Source organism: Anguilla rostrata, chromosome 7 (genome assembly GCF_018555375.3).
Source record: "Anguilla rostrata isolate EN2019 chromosome 7, ASM1855537v3, whole genome shotgun sequence".
Lineage (NCBI taxonomy): Eukaryota > Metazoa > Chordata > Actinopteri > Anguilliformes > Anguillidae > Anguilla > Anguilla rostrata.
The window spans coordinates 34613432-34634113 of record NC_057939.1 but is presented as its reverse complement, the minus strand read 5'-3'; the positions used below and the strand labels follow the sequence as shown (position 1 = coordinate 34634113).

General features: G+C 39.3%; 1 protein-coding gene and 1 long non-coding RNA gene across 10 annotated transcripts in view; one reads left to right on the top strand and one right to left on the bottom strand.

Annotated features, from left to right (window-relative positions):
* The window catches only part of LOC135259585 (E3 ubiquitin-protein transferase MAEA), a 65459-nt gene extending 51748 nt beyond the window's left edge, over nucleotides 1–13711 (bottom strand). For 2 of the 9 annotated variants that reach the window (XM_064344117.1, XM_064344118.1), the window contains exon 1: nucleotides 13567–13711. In XM_064344117.1, the coding sequence (XP_064200187.1) occupies nucleotides 13567–13641 (75 nt within the window). In that variant the 5' untranslated portion in view covers nucleotides 13642–13711. Of the gene's footprint in view, nucleotides 1–3479; nucleotides 3890–11526; nucleotides 11596–13279; nucleotides 13406–13566 lie in introns of those variants that run through there. The other 7 variants (XM_064344115.1, XR_010331332.1, XM_064344121.1 and 4 more) reach the window with 7 other exon arrangements.
* Nucleotides 13712–13743: 32 nt separating this feature from the next.
* LOC135259588 (uncharacterized) lies at nucleotides 13744–20197 on the top strand. Its single transcript, XR_010331333.1, has 3 exons — nucleotides 13744–14854; nucleotides 18843–18902; nucleotides 19041–20197. It is a non-coding gene; the product is annotated as an uncharacterized LOC135259588 (long non-coding RNA).
* Nucleotides 20198–20682: the final 485 nt, after the last annotated feature.

Genomic DNA, 20682 nt, shown 5'->3' with positions numbered 1-20682 from the left:
GCCACCCCTGCTACCTGCGCTCGGAGTACCATATTATTTATTTAGACATTGGCAGACTACAGCATAAATTGCATCTTTTGTTTATAATCAATATTATAAATTGCAGCGAGAAACTGCATCTGTAGACACAAGATAGTCTGTTATGTTATTGTAGCAACGGAACGAAGCGGACTATACATGTATTGCCATCATTGTTTTATTATACCAGCGTGTTTTCGCCCGTGTGCACAGAAACTCAAAACCTACCAATAAAATGGTTTAGCTATTTCTCAGCATAATGACAGATTCAAAGACTAAACAAACTCACCCGATACTGTCTTCAAATGGATCCATGCCAAAGAAAAGTATTCATCCTCTCAAAAAGCTTTTACTAACAAACCTTTAATAGCCTAGCATGCACTCTGGCTGGCACTGTTTTCCATTGCTTCCCCGACGTTCAGACCCTCCCCTCACTGATAAAAACTAGACCCTACGGTGTCGGATTACTTGCGTCGCCATGGATGTCGCTTGCCATAAAGAAGTTTACTAGATGTCGTAACACTTAGATTTGGAGCTCCAGCTCTTCCGCACCCCAACTAATAAAAAAGTCCAAATGGCGGGCAAACAATATGGCGGACATAGGTGCTCCCAATGGCAAAGTTGTACAGCACGTTAAGATGCATAGGTCGATGACGTTTTGGTTTAGCTAACTTATGGTGTGGGAGTTATGGCCTTTTACGCATACCCCTTTGTTATAGCGCCATGGCCGACATAGGTGATTTTTAGTTCCTGAGTAGTGGGGGGCCATAGGAACCCACCTGCCAAATTTGGATGCTCTAGGACTTATGGTTGCTGAGCCTCAGACACTTTTAGCAGAGAAAAATAAGAATAATAATAATAATAATAATAATAATAATAATAATCCTAACAGATACAATAGGGTTCCACCAGCTTCGCTGCTTGGACCCCTAATAATCCTAACAAATACAATAGGGTTCCACCAGCTTCGCTGCTTGGACCCCTAATAATCCTAACAGATACAATAGGGTTCCACCAGCTTCGCTGCTTGGACCCCCAATTAAAACAACAACTAGGCTACTACTACTACTAGACTACTACTACTACTACTAATAATAATAATAATAATAATAATAATATATTAGTATTACTGTTTTAATTACGTTAATATAATATATAACTCTTATCAAGAAATATTTCACATGGTTTGACTAAACCGAAGTCCCTAACATTTCTGATAGTAGCAGCAACAAAGCGCTCTGATTGATGGAATGAAATCATCTCATCCAGTGAATTCACGTGACCTGTCACTCACAATTTTACTGACAAGAACAGAGACTTGAGGTAAAATCAAGATGGAGCTTGTTGGCAAAACCAAAGTTACGTCGCCAGTTTGGACCCATTTTGGATTTAAACCGAATGAAGATGGAGAACCAGACGATTCAAATAAACCAATGCCGAATTTGCTTTACAACAATACCCGTAAAACAATCTAGCACAACAAATCAGAGAAATCACCTCAGAACGCACCACTCAAGCAAATCTGCTCAACTTGGACTTACATTCGAAGCTGCTACACCATCTACATCTGGCCAGGGGCAGCTGAGTGTGGCCCAAGCATTTTGCCCGAGGGGTGAAATATAAGTGGGACAATAACAAATGGAAAGCTCTGACCGACAGCGTACCCAAATTAATTCAACCGTCGCAGGCAGAAAGACAGGCAATGCCGGTCTGTTTTATTTCGTTTTAACAGAGCCTACTTTGTTTAGCACTGTAAAAATAAACATTTTACTCATTTCATTTATTCCAAAATGTTTGGAAATGTTAAATCTTTGTTCTGTTTAAAGAAATAAGTGTTAATAAAGGGTTCATTCTATTCTACTTATGCTGCCTTTTTGTAAACGAAAAGTCAGTCAGTTTGACCAAAATAAATTCATTTGATTTAATTCGACTGTCGCTAATTAAAAGCACATTTTTATCTCTCTTAACAGGCAATGTCGATCAGTTTTATTTCGTTTGATTTATTAACGCTGTCACTACTTAAATATGCTATAGGACTATTGTTTCATTTCCTACTTAATATCTAAGAATGTTTAGGCAATTTAATCTGTTTAAATGAATGTTTAGCACTGTAAAAAAAAATATTTTATTTGTTTCAAAAAGTTTGGAAACGTTAAATATTTGTTGTTTATAGAAATAAGTGTTAATAAAGTTATGCTGTTAATTATATTCAACCTTTCGTGAACGAAACGCCCCCCCCCCACCCCAAGACGAGACGATTATGCCGATCGATTCGATTACCTTGGGTGACGATGATCAGCAGCAAAAATTCCATGACTGTCACAACCCATACTCCATTACCTTATTGACAGTGGCACATTCCTTCTGCTCAGATTACATCCTTAAATTTGCACCACTGGCAGGACAGATTAAAGGGGAATTTCACTTTACAACACTTCTGGGGTCATTTTCACACCTACCCAGGCTTTTGTGTGCAACCCACACAGTTTTTAGGTTGCTTGCTTCAATATTTAGATATTTAGATATACCCGTGTAAGCAACCCCCCCCCCCATCTAATAGAAGCCTATTCAACATCAAACTCCACGTTAGACTCATTTTAAAAACACGTCCCTGCTTCTCATGACTGATATTGTCCTTCTAATGAATGTGTTGCCCTTCATTTCTCAATTACTTATTTCATTATGTTAATATTTTACGCTGTTTTGTTGCTTTCCTCTACAAATGCAGGAAGTACACCCAGGCAGTTTAGTGTCAAACGTGAGTATGCATATCATTGCGCGACTTCTGATGTGGGCGTACCTGCTGCAGACAATAACATTAGGTTGGTTGTAGAAATAGTGTTGTATTACTACTAGTTAGCGAAACCGAAAATGTCTGAGGACGAAATAAATGGATGGTGGCAACCCTATAACAACAGCCAGCAAGCTGTCTAACTGTTACCGTAGACATCCTATGTATCACTGGCAGACACGATAATGTTAGCCAGCCCGCTTAGTACTGATAGGTTCCCAGTTTTATTTAGTATACATATATATATATATATTATATGTAGTGTATTGTGCTTCCGTTTCTGCCATTCCTGTGTCTGTAGTTTGCATGCCTCTGTGTCTAGCCCCTCTGTAGTGTGTCTCAGTATAACACCTCTAGTGTCTGCAGCAAGGATGTCACATTCCTATGCTAAATGGCTGCGAGGGTCCCCAGGAAGGGACAAGACCATTTGTCTCCGGCCCGCCACTTAACTGAACCTTTTGATATGCATGACTGCAAACTGTATATCCAGACACCACACAGCGTGATCGGCAGAGATTCTCTCAGCGCAGCGCCCGAATGTGCTGGGTCTGTCTCTCCCTTGCGCATTGAATTAAACATCAAATCCTCTGAGGAAACTATGTCAGCGTGTTCTTCACCGTCCTGCCTTTTGACTCCACGAATAAGGGCAAAATATCCTAACAGTACCTACCTCGAGTGGTTCAACCAAAGATGGGAAAACGGTGGGTACAGCTCCAGGCTTCAGACGGTCGCCTTGGTAGTCGGTGGCTTCAAAGTGGTCGCTGCATAACCTTAGTCCTCGTTTGCAAACTTTCTCGGCTGTTATGTTGGGGTGTCTGATTACATCCAGCCATGTCTGGCACAAAGTTGCATCGCGTAGAAAACTATGAAAATGTGCTTTCAAGGCAAGTTTAACAGGGGCATTATAACAACCGGGTACAATGCACCTCATTATTACACCGATATCGCATCAAACAAAAGCTAGCAGACGTTAGTTTGTTCGATTTCAACAGTAAGTTAACGGAATGTTTTGCTTCGCTTCTTCTCGATTTTGCCGCAAAACGAAATCGAAGAAGAAGAAAAAACTGGAAACTGTACTACTATGTGGACTTGCGCTAAAAAAATAGGCGTTTCTAACGTTAGACATTTAAAATGAAATAACTAATCAAAAAATGAAGGGCGACATATTCATTAGAAGGACAATATCAGTCATGAGAAGCAGGGACATGCGTTTACAATGAGTCTAACGTGGAGTTTGATGTTGAATGGTCTTCTATTGGATTGGGGGGGGGGTTTGCTTACACGGGTATATCTAAATATCTAAATATTGAAGCAAGCAACCTAAAAACTGTCTGGGGTACACACAAAAGCCCAGGTAGGTGTGAAAATGACCCCAGAAGTGTTATGAAGTGAAATTCCCCGTTAAGTAAAGGGTTAGCTGCTTTGGTCTTGGTCTCTGTTCTGTTACTGCACGACTGCTGCAAGTTCCATGCCCCACTCCCATACATTTTGCTGTGGAGAAAACATGCCTCTGAGCAGTACCGTCCCTCAACTGCCTCTGACTCCATGACCGGCTTTGAGGACAAAAAGACAGCTCCCATATCATACTTTTACCAATACAAGCATTAATACTGTAGGTCTAAACAGGGGCAACAACTGGCAAAGACTCAAGCTGCTGGATATCATCCCGTTTGACCATACCCAGAGTGAGGCTGGAGCTGATGCGAACAGCATTCCTGTTGCACTACCATTACGGACGCTCACTTCCTGCTTTCCTGATGCCAGTAGAAGGGCAACAGCACCATTGTCTGCACTCCAGATGATTTTACCCTGATGCAAGATTGGAAAGCAGAGAGGACAAAACGGTAAAAACAACTCAACCAAAAAACTAAGCTTTGACTACAGAGTAAACTCATTCATTCCAGAGCTCAGCATTGACAGAGCGGGAGGGGGTTTCCAGGAATTTGGGTCCTCGCCACCATCTGCCTGACACATCTGCCGGAGAAAGTGCCAATTATGAGGGGATCCACAAAGCATGCAGTAGTGTTTTCATGTTCTTAGCCACCATAGGAATGTGAACAGCTGTCTGACCGCACCAGTGAGACAAAAACAGCCCAGTAGCAGGGGCAGAAACAACTGAATGCGAACCAGTCCCAAAGAACACTTGGTGTAGTTCTGAAAGATTATAATTGACACCTACACAGCATAAGACAGATACTTCTCTTCTCTCAGTGATCTGGCCATAACTCATATTCAAATGTGACAGATCAACACTGACGTGACAGCGTCTTTCAGCGACATGTAACCTGCGTGACAGGAAATTGAATCTACTGTTAAAGTTAAGCAGGAAAATAATGCACTGTGTTTGGAGAAGTTTACATGAGAACCAACTTTGTAAACATGGGTTGTCCTTATAGTAAGTGTGCATAACAGCATTCAAATTCAGATGCCTGTCCCAGTGAGCAGAACTTAGGAAGTGCTCTGAGTATTAAATCCATTCCCCTTGAGCTTGTATATTTTTCAACAGACTTTCAACAGTCATCTCTAGCACCGCTAACTGACACATAGCCCCTGGTGGCATTCTGTCCTCTCATAGCCATGTTTTTGAGAAAAGGAAATTCTCATCAACAAGCACTCCCTCTTAAAGTAATGCAGTCACTACTCTAGGCATCTTAAAGAGCTTAACTTAACACAAATCAACTGGCTTTGAATACCATCTCTGGTGCTTGCACTAGCACAAGCAATGCTGAACTTCAGAAAATTTGCCTAATATTCCATCTTTACAATGGCAGTTGTGATCCTCCCAACCACAGCAGCAAAAAGACCCAGTAAAACCAAATCATACATTTTAAACATAAAGGGGCAAAAGCATATATATACTTATATATACTTACACACACACACACACACACATAGGCTATATATATATTTGTGTGTGTGTGTGTGTGAGTATATATAAGTATATATATGCTAGATTTTGAAATGTTTTCTTTATTTCTTTATTTCTTATTTCTTTATTTTTGTTCCTGAACGTAACATTTTCATACTGCCCACTACATGTCATTGGTCATTTGGAGATCATGTACACTACATTTCCAAAAGTATGTGGACACCCCTTCTAATTAGTGGTTTTGGCTATGTAAGCCAGACCCATCGCCAGGGGTTAAACTGGGATTTGGGAGGTGGGTGAAAAAAGATCCGGTGAGAGGTGGGTGAAAAAAGGTACAAACCATTGAATGTCTCAGCTCAAAATAGTTGTATCTTTAATGTATTGTGCACATAATTGTAATTAAGGAAAACAATGTTTTAAAAAGAATGTATACTATTGATGCAGGCTTTTACATAAAATATTTCAAGTTTATTGAGTGTCATTAATGCTGAGAATTCCTTTACTGACGAAAATAATCAGTCATCCTCCTCTTTTGTCCTCCCTTTCTTCCTCTTTTATCAATCTTTCTCTAAACTGTCGAATTGAAACAAAATAAAACCAGCGGCAACTGGTGAGCTGAAAATTGGTTATGCACAAAACTTTCCTTTAAACTAATCATTGATCTCAAACTGTTTTAATTCATTTTCAGTGATTAACAAGCGTGCAAGCAATCTGACTAAGCAATTGGAAAGGGACACACAGCTTCTTCGCATTGTGTTAGGGATATTAAATGATAAATGCGATTTAGAAAAATCCGTTTTAATCACTAAGCAGTGGCGGAATCTTCCCCTGATTTTCCTTGAGTATCAATGCAATTCATCCACAAAATAGGCTACTCAATAGCAATACTATCATATATAGCCAGCTCTCCCCAAATAGGCAGTTTTAGCGAGTAGCCTAGGCCGTATAGCCTACATTTATTTTCATTTGCAGTACGAAATTGTGCACATTTTTAATCAACATTATTTTTGGATACATGCACTTCTTTCTCTGCACTCGAATTCATGGCAAATATCTGCAATGCGTAGATTGTAAACAAAATTGAAGTGCAGGTTTTGTTTTTGCTGATTATTCTGAAAGCTAACATGGTAGATAACAGACTGGTGTATCTTGTTTGTTAAGTGTAGACTACTTAGTGATTAAAACTGATTTTTAACGGATAAATTGAATTTATGATTTAATCCCCCTAACACGGTATGAAGACGCTGTGTTCGGCTACTTGCCATTTGATTAGTCCGATCATTGGCACGCTTGATAATAAAGGAAAAATTATAAATGAAAACAGGTTGAGATCAATAATTAGTTTAAAGGAAAGTTTTGCGGCCCACCAATTTTCAGCTCACCAGTCGCCGCTGAATAAAACGTTATGTATGTGGGAAATATTCAATCCTAACTTAGCTGCTGACCAGCAACCTGCTGATTTAAAATGTTGCATAGATAAAAAATGTTAATGAAATTAGCTACCTACCGCGTCCGCTTCCAAACAATCAAGACAATCACCGATATTTTTCTTTCTGTGCCTGTCTATATAAACGACTGTTCCTCCTGAGTTTTTTTTTTTTTGATTGGTTGAGCAACTGGGGTAACTGGCTAGAGGGAACACATGGACTGGAGCATATGAAAAATGGACTGGATTGTCATAGTTATTTGTAAAACAGTCGGTCAAAATTATTTATTTATTTACCAAAGGTCCACCCCCAATTTAACCCCTGCCCATCACTAACAGGCCCTGTTAGAGCCGCCTCAATTGCAAATGCTGTTGTTGTGAAGCGGAAATGTATCGGAGCAACAATAGCTCAGAATCACGCTTTACTATCTGTCGAATAGTACTGACTGACGAGTCTGGGTTTGGCAGAATGCATATTGCCAACTGTACTGCTCAGAATAATGCCAACTGTAAAGTTTGGTGAAGGAGGAATAATAGGGGCTGTTTTTTGTGGTTTGGGCTAAACCCATTAGTTCCAGTGAAGGGACATTTTAATGCTACAGTATAAAATTACATTCCTAAGAACTGTGCACTGCGAACTTTGTGGCAACAGTTTGGGGAAGGCCATTTCCTGTTTCAGCATGACATGCCCCCATACACAAAGCAAGGTCCATAAAGAAATGGTATGTTGAGTTTGGTGCGGAGGAACTTTACTGACCTGCACAGAGCACTGACCTCCACCCATTAAACACCTTCGGCATGAATTGGAATGACGATTGTGAATGAACTGAAACGGCCAACATGAGTGCTCAACCTGACTAACTCTCTTGTGGAATGGAAGGGAATCCTCGCAGCCATGGTCCGAAATCTACTGGAAAGCCTTCCCACACGAGTGGTGGTCCAGCTCGATATTGTCGCCCATGATTTTGGAATGAGATGCTCAACAAGTACACATGGGTGTGATGTTCAGATGTCCACATACTTTTGGAAATGTAGTGTATATTGTGTAAACAACATTCCATTTACATTTTAACCAATCAGCAGTGCAACCGTTTAGTGAGCTGACACTCAGAAGTAAATCTGAAGTGAACATCCATGTAGAGCGGACAGGCCATGTCAGACCTCCAGCACTTGGGTTTAGAAATTACAGAGACTTATGTAACATCAACAGAAATTGTTTTTATTTCTAGATTTAGAAATCTGACGGTATGCTCCTGTATCTTTATCTTGTTGCGACAATGAACACTTCAAATGCAAGAGTGTGGGCTGACCGGTAATGTCACAAGGAGACCACAAGAATGCATCCTGGCTTATTGAAATTCTCATAGCTCTGTGCAAATCAATTTGTTTCCATTAGGTGAATTTTCTTTTAATTCCCAAGCCAACTGAAAATTCTGACCGCAAAAACAAAATGTTACATTATTTTGGAAAAAATCTGTCATGTGGTGTAATATAGTATAAGTAACAAATGTGAATTATGTGTCACTTTCCCTTTTACATTAAGAAAAACTGGAATAGGCAATACACGTTTTGATGTCAATTATCTGGGGAGCAGAATTATTTTCACCCAGAACACGATTTGTTCTAAACCATGATGGGTCGCCTACACCTGGCTTGTTCCAAACCTGTTCCAAACCTGTCCAAACATTAGCCTCCAGGGTTTTGTACACCAGTAAAGCTTTGACGATGCTGAAGTTGGCTCCCGATTCGCAGCTCCCAATTTGAAAATTCCGGTTCACCTTAAATCGGTTGCGTTATATGACTGGATGGTTTCATGGTCTTCCTTACGTGTTTGCAAAGGCTATGATTTGCTTCTAAAAGTGAGATACGACTCAAGAGAGAAACTGAACAAAGGTGGTAATGTGAAATTAGTTTTTTGTAATTATTATCTTCGCCAGGCGAGAGCCTGGAGGGGATTATGTGTTTGGTCGCGTGTGTGCGTGTGCGTGTGCGCGCGCGCATATTTGTGTATCTGTCCGCAGCTAATCTTGCATACTACTGGGCCGATCAGCCTAATACTTGCTGTGCATGTTGACAGCAGGCCAAGGACCTGAATTCTTGAATATTTTGCAAATCAGTCAACGACAAGTATTTTATTTGAATTTATTTCCATCATTGCCCATTCAAATACATTGAGTGCTAACTCCTCACTCCTTCTAACCAGGGGAGTGATCAGGGGAGTAGGGGCGGCAAGTGATCAACAACTGCTTCTGTTTGGAATGAAAGACCAGCGATATAAAATGTCAATTTCAACATTAAAATGCCAACAAAATAGTCCACCAACAAACAGGGTACGTTAATGTTTAAATCTGTGCCAATTATTTAGTTGGCATTTTCACGTTTAAATTGATATTTTACATCACTGGTCTTTTGGAATTGTTCCTGTCCAGATTTTAAACGAAAGTGCCAGACTATAATGTCAACATTAGCTCTGTCTAACACATCGTGGCTGATATGAATGAAATTAGCTAACATGTCACCACCTTTAGCGTTACTTCACTGAATCTGCGTTTTTGGGATTTTCAGTGGCACATGGTCAAAACTTGTAATACTGTTTTTAGCCCTATTCGCACGGGACTAGTATTACCTGGGGACCTCATGTGATTTAGAAATTACTCCCCCCACATCTGTGTTTCGTGCAGCGCATTGCCACGGGATAAGCGAAGTCTGAATTTTACTCGAATTTAGACGCCGCCTTGACTGCTTTGGCCTGTTGCTGAGATATGTCAACGTCGCCGTCATATTGGACCAGGCAAGACTGGCCTGAAAACAAATAGAAGTAAAAGGGGGAGCTGCGGCTTTTCTGGATAAAAATCACTATAACGTTTACATTTCTCAATCGATTTCAATGAGTCATTTTTATATTCAAGCGTTTATGATCTACGTGGAGTACAAAAAAAGTTTTATCTCCAGTTACTTAGAATCTCGATAGTTAGGCTATAATCACTGCTGGACGCTCAAGAGAGGAGTGTTTAGGTAGGTAACAAGCAAAGCTAGCTTTACAATCAAGGTGCTTACAGTCCTACTCAAGTTAGATAGCAATGCATTTATTACTTTCTAGCCAGCTTGCCAGGTTAAAATTAACTGTGGCAATTCCTTATGACAATGGATTATTTTCCACCACGTAAGTAATTCAGTTCATGTAAACCTAATGTACACACTCCTGTCTTGAACGTCTAGCAGCGATTATAGCCTAACTATCGAGATTCTAAGTAACCGGAGATAGCCTAATACTTTTTTTGTACTCCACGTAGATCATAAACCATTGAATATAAAAACGACTAATTGAAATCGGTTGAGAAATGTAAACGTTACAGTACTTTTTATCCAGAGAAACCGCAGCTCCCCCGTTTACTTGTAGGCTATTTGTTTTCAGGCCAGTCTTGCCTGGTCCAATATGGCAGCGACGTTGACATACAATCCAAAGGCCAATGCGGCGTCTATGTATATATGTCTATGAATTTACTGACATTATCCCCCCGGATATGATTGAAAATGTCAAGGCTCTGCTCTGCGTAACAGTAAAATACGACCCCAAATCACCGAGATGCCGATTCGCACGGGACTAATATTATCACATGACCTCTGTGTTTGGCGAAATATGGTAGGTAATTTGCGGTGGAATTTTTACTTTACAAATTACGGACATGACAGATTCGCATGGGATTAAGATCACAGACGACCTCCACAATTATTACAAGTTACTAGAGGTCCCCAAGTAATACTAGTCCCGTGCGAATAGGGCATTTTTCTGGTTGCATTGATTGTGTAGCCTCTATTGTTGCATCAGCAAAGCTAACACGCCTGGCGGAGATCTGCACTCTACTGAGTGCACTCTTCTAGTTTTTTTATTATATTACGTTCACTTCACACGTCTTTTAAGACTGTAAATGGAAAGATCCGATACCCAAGTGTCACGCATTTTGTTTTCTCCTCTCCTATAAATCTAATACTCTCAACATTGCATCACGTGTGTATGAGAGAACAGAAAGTAATGTACATCTGAAATGATGTGGATGAAATATCACAACACCATATGCAAATAAAACTCCAAACTGTCTATATAAACACATACAGTAACAAAATCCTATTGAAAAATTGACATATGGACTGCATTTATATAGCGCTTTTATCCAAAGCGCTTTACAATTGATGCCTCGCATTCATCAGAGCAATTAGGGGTTAGGTGTCTTGCTCAGGGACACTTCGACACGCCCAGGGCGGGGTTTGAACCGGCAACCCTCCGACTGCCAGACAATCGGTCTTACCTCCTGAGCTATGTCGCCCCATATCACATATCAGATGGCCGTTTCTCCTCAAAATTTACAAGTCTCAAAATTTGACATTCAATTATGACAGAAGGGGTCCTGAAATAGTACTGACCTGATTTGGGTGAAATATTCCTGAAGCGTTTTCAAATAATCCCACCCCAAATATGTAATCCAATGCAGGCTGAAATTTAAAAGGTCTCAAACTTCTGACTTCTGGGTCCTGATCTACATCCTACCCCATTTCTGTGAAATTTTACTGTAGCGTTTTTGAATAATCTCGCTTCAAACATTCTATGTTATCCAATACAAGCTAATATAAAAAAATAACATTTTGGATATAAATATCTCCAGTTATGTAGAAGGTCTCAAACTTCTGATACTTGTTCATGATAGAAGGGATCTACATTCTACCCCATTACTGTGAAATTTTGCTGTAGCGTTTTTGAATTATCCCACTTCAAACCTTCTATGTAATTCAGTACAGGCTAAGTGAGAAATGTGAAAATTTGATTTGGAATTTCTTAGTAAATTCAAAAGGTCTCAAACTTTTGATACTTGTTCATGGGAGAAGGGGTCCTGATTTACATCCTAGCCCAATTGCGCCGTCGCTGAGGCATAAAAACTAATTTCATATTACGACCTTTGCTCAATTTCTCTCTTGAGCCGTATCTCACTTTCAGAAGCAAATTATAGCTTTTGCAAACTCGTAAGGAAAACCGCGAAACCATCCAATCATATAACGCAACCCATTTAAGGTGGACCGGTATTTCGGAATCGTGAGCTGCGAATCGGGAGCTAACTTAAGCGTCGTAAAGCTTTTTTTTTTCATGTTGAATACCCCGTTATATTAGTCCTGAAAAGAAATCGATAATGTTTAGAATATTAAATGTCTAACGATGCGATTTAGCAAATTGACCAGGAGGAGCTAACTGCTACATTAACTGAAAGTTCCATTCGAACAAGCGGACGATATTAATTTAATTTGCTAGCTATGTGCTCAAAGTTTAGAATGGTCTTTTTAAGAATAACAAGCTAGCTGTGTTACATAACATAGCACTGCAGAATATAAATATACGATATACTCTGCTGACCTGAATGGGAAACGAGCTACCAACCTAAAGCCTTAACTAGCTGGTTGTTTACTAGCCTAGCTAGTTAGCTAGGTATCTAGCTAGCTGACACTGGAAAAGTAGTAGTGTGTTTAGCTTGCAAGCTAGCCAGCATCCAGTTACATTTGCATTCTACGGCGGCGCTGCATCCCTGCATCTATTATTTCTCATTTCGTTTAGCTGCCAAAAAGAATAACAAGGCCTTGTCATATAGCTAGTTACTTCAGTACACAGTTGAGCTAGCAAGTTAACGCACGAAGTTCGGTTTTAGTAGTAAAGGTCCACACGACAGAAGCTGCCCAGATCACTAAATATAGGATGAGGTGAATACACTCGAGTTAGCTGAACTGTCAACTGTCAGTTCAATAAAGTTCAATAGCTAACGCCAGCTATCTAGATAGTCTCGCTTGTACCAGCATGTTATTACATAGACGACGAGCTAAGTAGGTAGACCTAACATTAACGTTTGAAGTAATACATTTAGACAGAGAGGGTACCTAAATATTTTCTCTTCCCACTACGGAAAAAAATTACATTTTGGAATTAGCTTGCAAGCTATATTTAGCTAGAACTAGTTACATTCTCGTCTTAATGCTCAATAGCTGTAAAATGAACGCTACAGATGCCACAGGACCGCTAGCCATACCGTAACTTAACTAGCTCTTGCTGTTAGCCAGCTAGGTATGAAGCTAGATAGTGTAACACACCATTAACATTGTTAGCGAACGTTACAGCTCAAGCTTGAAGCTTACAAACCTGTGAGGAATTGGAGGAAAATAGCACTTTGTCCAAAGTTAGCCTAACTAGTCTAGCAAAATAGCCAATGCAGCTGAAACATAAAGCGGACTAATCTCTATTTCGCTAGCTATTCAACGTTAGCTGGGCTACGTTAGCAAGTAAGCGTTTTGGTTGTGTCGTACTGTGAAGACAGCATTTGCCGACCATTATAAGATGTGCAGTCGGTAACGTTTATACAGTAATTTGACCGATATACCATGATTGCTTAATCGATCATTCCAATCGCTTGGAAACATGTACCACACCTTTAGAGTTGGATATTCTTGGACCTTCAGTGCCATCGAGAGTTGAGCGGCTGATTCCTGCACCGCCATCTTCATTTGGGGTTAAAAAAAAAAAAAAAGTCAAGAGCACACACTCAGTTCCATAGAAGGGTAACGTTAATGGCTTTCGAAACGATTCACTTCGACGAGAGTGTATCTAACGCAGTGCTTGTTTAACAATAGGGGCGTGGACAGCTGGCAAGAGCCATACCGAAAATAAATATATGTATATGTATTTTTAACATATATTTTAACAATATATGTAAATATTTAAAATGGCACATTAAATATATTTTGTTTAAATATATTTCCATATATGTTTTCTGACTATTATAATGATTGTGAAGACAATCTGTATATAATATTCTTTTTAAACCATGTTGTATATCGATCATAAAAAATATTTAATGTCAAGGTTTGAGATTTTGTCCCAGGAACCCCATATAAGAAAATTTTAATTAGATATGATTATAACTGTACGCAGGTGCGTAGTGAAACCTATGATTAGAATGGATTCTTAATTGTCTGCCATTGTGATAAATTAGTGAAACTTAACTATTCCTCATTTGCAGGGGACCTAACTTCCATAAGGATGTCCGGGGTTTCCTTGACCCACAGAATCAAATAGACAATAGCTATTCAAGCACAAGTACTTGGCCAAAACATGCCACATACATTCATTTTAGTGTACATTTCATAGCTAGGAGTGTAGGCTAATTGAACCATTGCATATTTTTGTCCATATACACTCACCGGCCACTTCATTAGGTACAACTGTTCAACTGCTTGTTAACACAAATATCTCATGCCAATCACTTGGCAGCAACTCAGTGCATTTAGGCATGTAGACATGGTCAAGACGATCTGCTGAAGTTCAAACCAAGCATCAGAATGGGGAAGAAAGGTGATTTAAGTGACTTTGAACGTGGCATGGTCGGGCTGGTTTGAGTATTTCGGAAACTGCTGATCTACTCAGATTTTCATGCACAACCATCTCTAGGGTTTACAGAGAATGGTCCGAAAAAGAGAAAATATCCAGTGAGGGGCAGTTCTCTGGGTGAAAATGCCTTGTTGATGGCAAAGGTCAGAGGAGAATGGCCAGACTGGTTTGAGCTGATAGAAAGGCAACAGTAACTCAAATAGCCACTTGTTACAAACAAGGTATGCAGAAGAGCATCTCTGAATGCACAACACGTCAAACCTTGAAGCAGATGGGTAACAGCAGCAGAAGACCACACCCGGTACTAGCAAGTACCTGATGAAGTGGCCGGTGAGTGTATTTCTTAACCAAAATGTACTGTGACATATATTTATGCATATATTCTTGTCCATATATTTCTAACCAAAATATACTGTGACATATTTTCAGCATATATTCAAATATATGTTCTGTATATTCTGAATATAAGAAATATATTTGAACAGGAATGAACATATACTTTCATATAGTGCACATATATTATGGATATATGGAAACATATGCCAATATATTTCTTTTTGGTATGGGAAGTGGTTAGATTTCTTATGACCCCATTGATTTTGGTGAAGCGTTAAGAGTAGGCACTGCTAATAATAATAATTTCAGATGTAAAAAGTAAAAAAGTAACATTAATGAACTGTCAGTGCACTTTTGAAAGAATTGAATGGCTTTATCTACTCTAATTTTGTATATTTCTTTGTGTTCAATGACCTATTAAAGTGAGCCCAAATGCCAATTTTGTTTTATGTTTGTGTGTGGAACGCCCACTGGGAGTACATTGCGAGCAGAACATTCGACCTCCCTACTTATAGTTACAGGGACAAGTGCAGACCAGTCACAATTTTATTTTTTTACACTGAGCAAAAATATAAATGGAACACTTTTATTTTTGCAGCCATTTTTAATGCATTTAAATTAAACCTCAAAGATTTGTTCTATGTGGACAAAGATCTTATTAGGGGTCCAAGCAGCGAAGCTGGTGGAACCCTATTGTATCTGTTAGGATTATTATTATGGGTCCAAGCAGCGAAGTTGGTGGAACCCTATTGTATCTGTTAGGATTATTATTATTAGGGGTCCAAGCAGTGAAGCTGGTGGAACCCTATTGGATCTATTAGGATTATGTATAGAGGTCCAAGCAGCGAAGCTGCTGGAACCCTATTGTATTTGTTAGGATTATTAAGGGTCAAAGCAGCGAAGCTGGTGGAACCCTATTGTATCTGTTAGGATTATTATTATGGGTCCAAGCAGCGAAGTTGGTGGAACCCTATTGTATCTGTTAGGATTATTATTATTAGGGGTCCAAGCAGCGAAGCTGGTGGAACCCAATTTTATCTGTTAGGATTATTATTATTAGGGGTCCAAGCAGCGAAGCTGGTGGAACCCTATTGTACCTGTTAGGATTATTAGGGGTCCAAGCAGCGAAGCTGGTGGAACCCTATTGTATCTGTTAGGATTATTAGGGGTCCAAGCAGCAAAGCTGGTGGAACCCTATTGTATCTGTTAGGATTATTATTAGGGGTCCAAGCAGCGAAGCTGGTGGAACCCTATTGTATCTGTTAGGATTATTATTATTATTAGGGGTCCAAGCAGCGAAGCTGGTGGAACCCTATTGTATCTGTTAGGATTATTAGGGGTCCAAGCAGCGAAGCTGGTGGACCCCTAATAATCCTAGATGGTGGCGTTATAACAAAGGGTTTTGCGTAAAAGGCCATAACTCCCACACCATGAGTTAGATCAACACAAAACTTCATCGACCTATGCATCTGAACGTGCTCTACAACACCTATGGCCGCCATTTTGACTTTTCCTTGGGGTGTGGAAGCTTTCTCTGCTAAAATGTCTCAGGCTCAGAAACCATAAGTTGTAGACTAACCAAATTTGGTAGTTGGGGTCCTATGGCCCCCCACTACTCAGGCACTAAAAATCACCTATGTCGGCCAGATGGTGGCGCTATAACAAAGGGTCATGTTTAAAAGGTCATAACTCCCACACCATAAGTCAGATCAACACAAAACTTCATCGACCGATGCATCTGAATGTGCTCTACAACTTTGCTATTGGGACCACCTATGTCCGCCATATTATTTGCCCGCCATTTGGTCGTTGTTATTAGGTGGGGTGCGGAAGAGCTGTGGCTCCAAATCTAAACGGTTACGACATCTAGTAAACTTCTTTACGGCAAGCGACATCCATGGCGACGCAAGTAATCCGACACCGTATGGTCTAGTTTTTATCAGTGAGGGGACGGTCTGACCCTCGGGTAAGCCTTGGAAGACAGTGCCACCCAGAGTGCATGCTAGGATAGGCTACCAAAAGTTTGTTAGTAAAAGCTTTCTGAGAGGATGAATAATTACTTTTCTTTGGCATGGATCCATTTGAAGACAGTATCGGGTGAGTTCGTTTAGTCTTTGAATCTGTCATTATGCTGAGAAATAGCTAAACCATTTTATTGATAGGTTCTGAGTTTCTGTGCACATGCGCGAAAACACGCTGGTATAATAAAACAATGACGGTAATACATATATAGTCCGCTTCGTTCCGTTGCTACCATAACATAACAGACTATCTTGTGTCTACAGCTGCAGTTTCTCGCTGCAATTTCTAACATTGAATATTCACAAAAGACGCAATTTATGCTGTACTCTGCCAATGTCTAAATAAATAATATGCTACGGTAAAGCATTGAGAGGATGAATCATTACTTTTCTTTGACATGGATCCATTTGACGACAATAATGGGTGAGTTCGTTTACTCTTTAAATCCGTCATTATGCTGAGAGAAATCGTATTCTCAATGTAATCTCTAAATTGACTGTAAGGTTCGGGTTGTAACTAGTTAGCTATTTCGTAGGTGACTTAGTTAATGCACTCATCTTAACTATTGCTTGTATTTTTGCATAGACTGCGTTGTTGCTGTTCTTGTTTGTGTTAGTGTTAATCAGTTTAACCTACAGGGTCCAAGTTGAACTATGCGGTTGTTCCCTGCACTTGGAACGGTACTTCTCTCTAGGGTTTTCGACACACTTGTTCCTGATTATGATTATACACTTCGTTGTCCGCCGCTCTGGATAAGAGCGTCTGCAAATGCCTGTAATGTAATGTAATATTCTGTAGCATCAAGATTAGGCGTAAAATATGCCAATACAGCAGTGAAAACGCTGCTCACTGAATAATGAAATAAACGAGAAAACCGTTTTTAAAAATTATACCGTGTCATTCTACAGTCAATATCTGGGACTATCAATATCATTGAATAAATATACAATCTTACCATTGGTTTTACGTGTAGAGATGTCCCTTTTGCGACTGACTGGTCATATATTGTCTTGGACAATCCGTTTGTGAAATATACGTCTGGGTCGGCTACCTTAAAGAATAGCTGTGCGTAATACCACACCTGTTGCTTACGGCGTTGTCGCCCTTTTTAGTACAATTCGGCTTGACTGCCAATTCATTTATTCAGTAGGTCAGAGTATAAGCTTTCTAAAATTTTCTTATTTGCGCATGTCTAAATAAATAATACGGTAGGCTACTCTGCGAGCAGCACGCAAGTCGCACGTTGATTTTTCGTCTTGTGTTTCGTTTTTTCTTAATGTCGTATTTATTATTTGAGTATTATTTTAGTATTCATGTGTTATTCTATCTGTCTCTGGGGCACTCTGAAATGTGCATTCTCTGCTAAGCTGAGCAATGGATTGGAATATGTGTCTGACGTAGTGTTGCACGGTATTCCGAAACTTCAGCACTTTTTCGGTACTTAAAAAAAGAGAAACAGTTCGGTATTAGAATTTTCCGACGTTCGGTAGTTTTGTGTCAAATGTAAAAGCCAGGGAAATGTGTCTCCCACATTACTGATTTAGAGGATGAAAAGTGTAATTTGTCAGAATCTTTGCTAGATGGCAGTAGCAACTAAGGTGGTGTTAAATATGATATAAAATAGTTGTGTGGTCTTCATTTGGTTTTTGGTGTTTGACAAACTGGAGCTAGCAAGCCTTTTCAAGCTAGCATTGTTGGCGCCTCTTTTGAAAGCTATTTTTGCGCTCTTTTTAAAGCATTTAGCTAAACATTATTTCCATTAGAAATAAAAGTCAACTTTTTCCCCCCCAAATCCTCTAGCATTATTACTCTATACATGGTGTAATCGTGGCCTAAACAATTTAAATAAATAAATAAATTGGCTTTGGCTTTGCGCCAGTGCATTGTGTAATCAATATTAATCAAGAGTATTTCTCTGTATTTTCACCAAATACTGACTTAAATTGATTTTGTTTTGCAGAGTTCTCTACATTTGGCACAACAGCTCAAATGGAAACTACTGTACAAGATCAGAATAAAGGTAGTTATGGATATTATATGGAAACAGCTCTTTGCTCATTGACTGTTTGTCATTGTCAAAACACAATTATGATTTTAGCCTGCTGCGTGTGTTACTCAATGTATTTTTCTTGCTTGGTCCAATTTAACATCCTTTCAGCTCCCACACATGGCCTTATGACTGTTGCCCCAGTGAAGAACCCGAGGTCCAGCCTTTTACCACTGAAGACATGCCTGAGACAAGAGTGACTGTATTCCAAGTTGAACAATGCACTGGAGGCCTGTGATTTTGGGCAGTGTGATTTGGAACTGTATAGTACGTAATAAGACTCTATTGAGCTCTTATAACCTTATTAAATAGCTAACATGGAAAGCATTTTTGAAAATTAAGTAACATGAAAAAATGAATGTGATATGTCTTTAAGGGTGATTACAAGCCCTTAAAAAGTCTTACATTGTCTTAAATTTATTTTTGTTCATAGAATTGTCTAATACACGATGACAGTTGACTATATCATGGTGTATTTATCTGTGGTTACAATGTGTTTGTATTTCAATGGTAAAAGCCCGCAATGTGTCCTTTTCTTGGACCAGAATAAACATTTGGACAAATGTCATTGTTGTCGTTTTAGATAATTGTAAAAATGTCAAGGAACTGAGAGTACAACTTTCCTGTGCTTACTTGTGTGGTAAACTGTCTTAAATGTTATTCTAAGAAGCATTTAAAATGTCTAAAAATGCCGGCAGACATCCTACTTTAATATGTGGGGGATCCTAACTTAAATGTAGTTCACTGCTTGAAAAAGACAAAAATACTCAACACTGTTATAATGTTGAAATCATTGGTCTATGGTTATTACTGTCCTGAAACTACAACAATGCAAGACAATGCGTATTTTATTGACAAGCAGTTCTGGGTGTTTTAATTTAATTCTTGTGCACTTCAATCTGTTGACATATCAAGAAATTGTAATGATGGTAATGCCATCATTTTATCAGAAAAATACTAGGGAGGATGTAGTCATGATATTCTGTCAATATGCTGCAGTTGATGCTTATGATGGTGGTGGAAGTGATTATGGTGATGAGGAGGTACTGCATATTATACTAGCACGTATGCTTTGGGGGACCTACTATAGACATTGCACTAGTGCAAGTCACCCTTTTTATGTTGTTTTTGTATCTAGTTTTGTATGTTTGTCTCATCTTCTGTACCATAATTATGCTTGCTTCAGCACATACTGCCTACCTAGAAATGTAACTTGAACCTGATCTCAATGGTATTCTATACAATGACAATAAAGGCTTTCTATTCTATTTGGGCTTGATATGTGTACATTTTTATTGCTGCACTGAGTATCTTTGAAAATAAATTTTGAAGATATGAATTACAGAAGCAATGGCATTTCATTGGTAGGATAGAATGGAGATCAAAATTACAACACCATGATATACCTTTTTTTTTATACACAAAATCTAAATGTATGGTCAGGGTTTAGTAAGTAAGTGACCAATCAGCAACGTTGTGGAAAGGTAAATAACGTAATAAAGAAGTTTAAACAACGTGTCAGCGACGTAAATCTATAACGTTACGACGGATGACTGCCTGGCGACGTAATCACAACGTCGGGGTAAGGTTATTCTATTACACTGTCAAACGTAAAGTTGTAAGGACGTAACTGTTACGTATCCACAACATTGTTTTGCGACGTCTCAGCGACGGGGCGCTGGTCTTTTTTACGTTAATACTACGTAAATTGATACGTAACGCGGACGTTTCGAGACCAATAGAGGACGTTAAT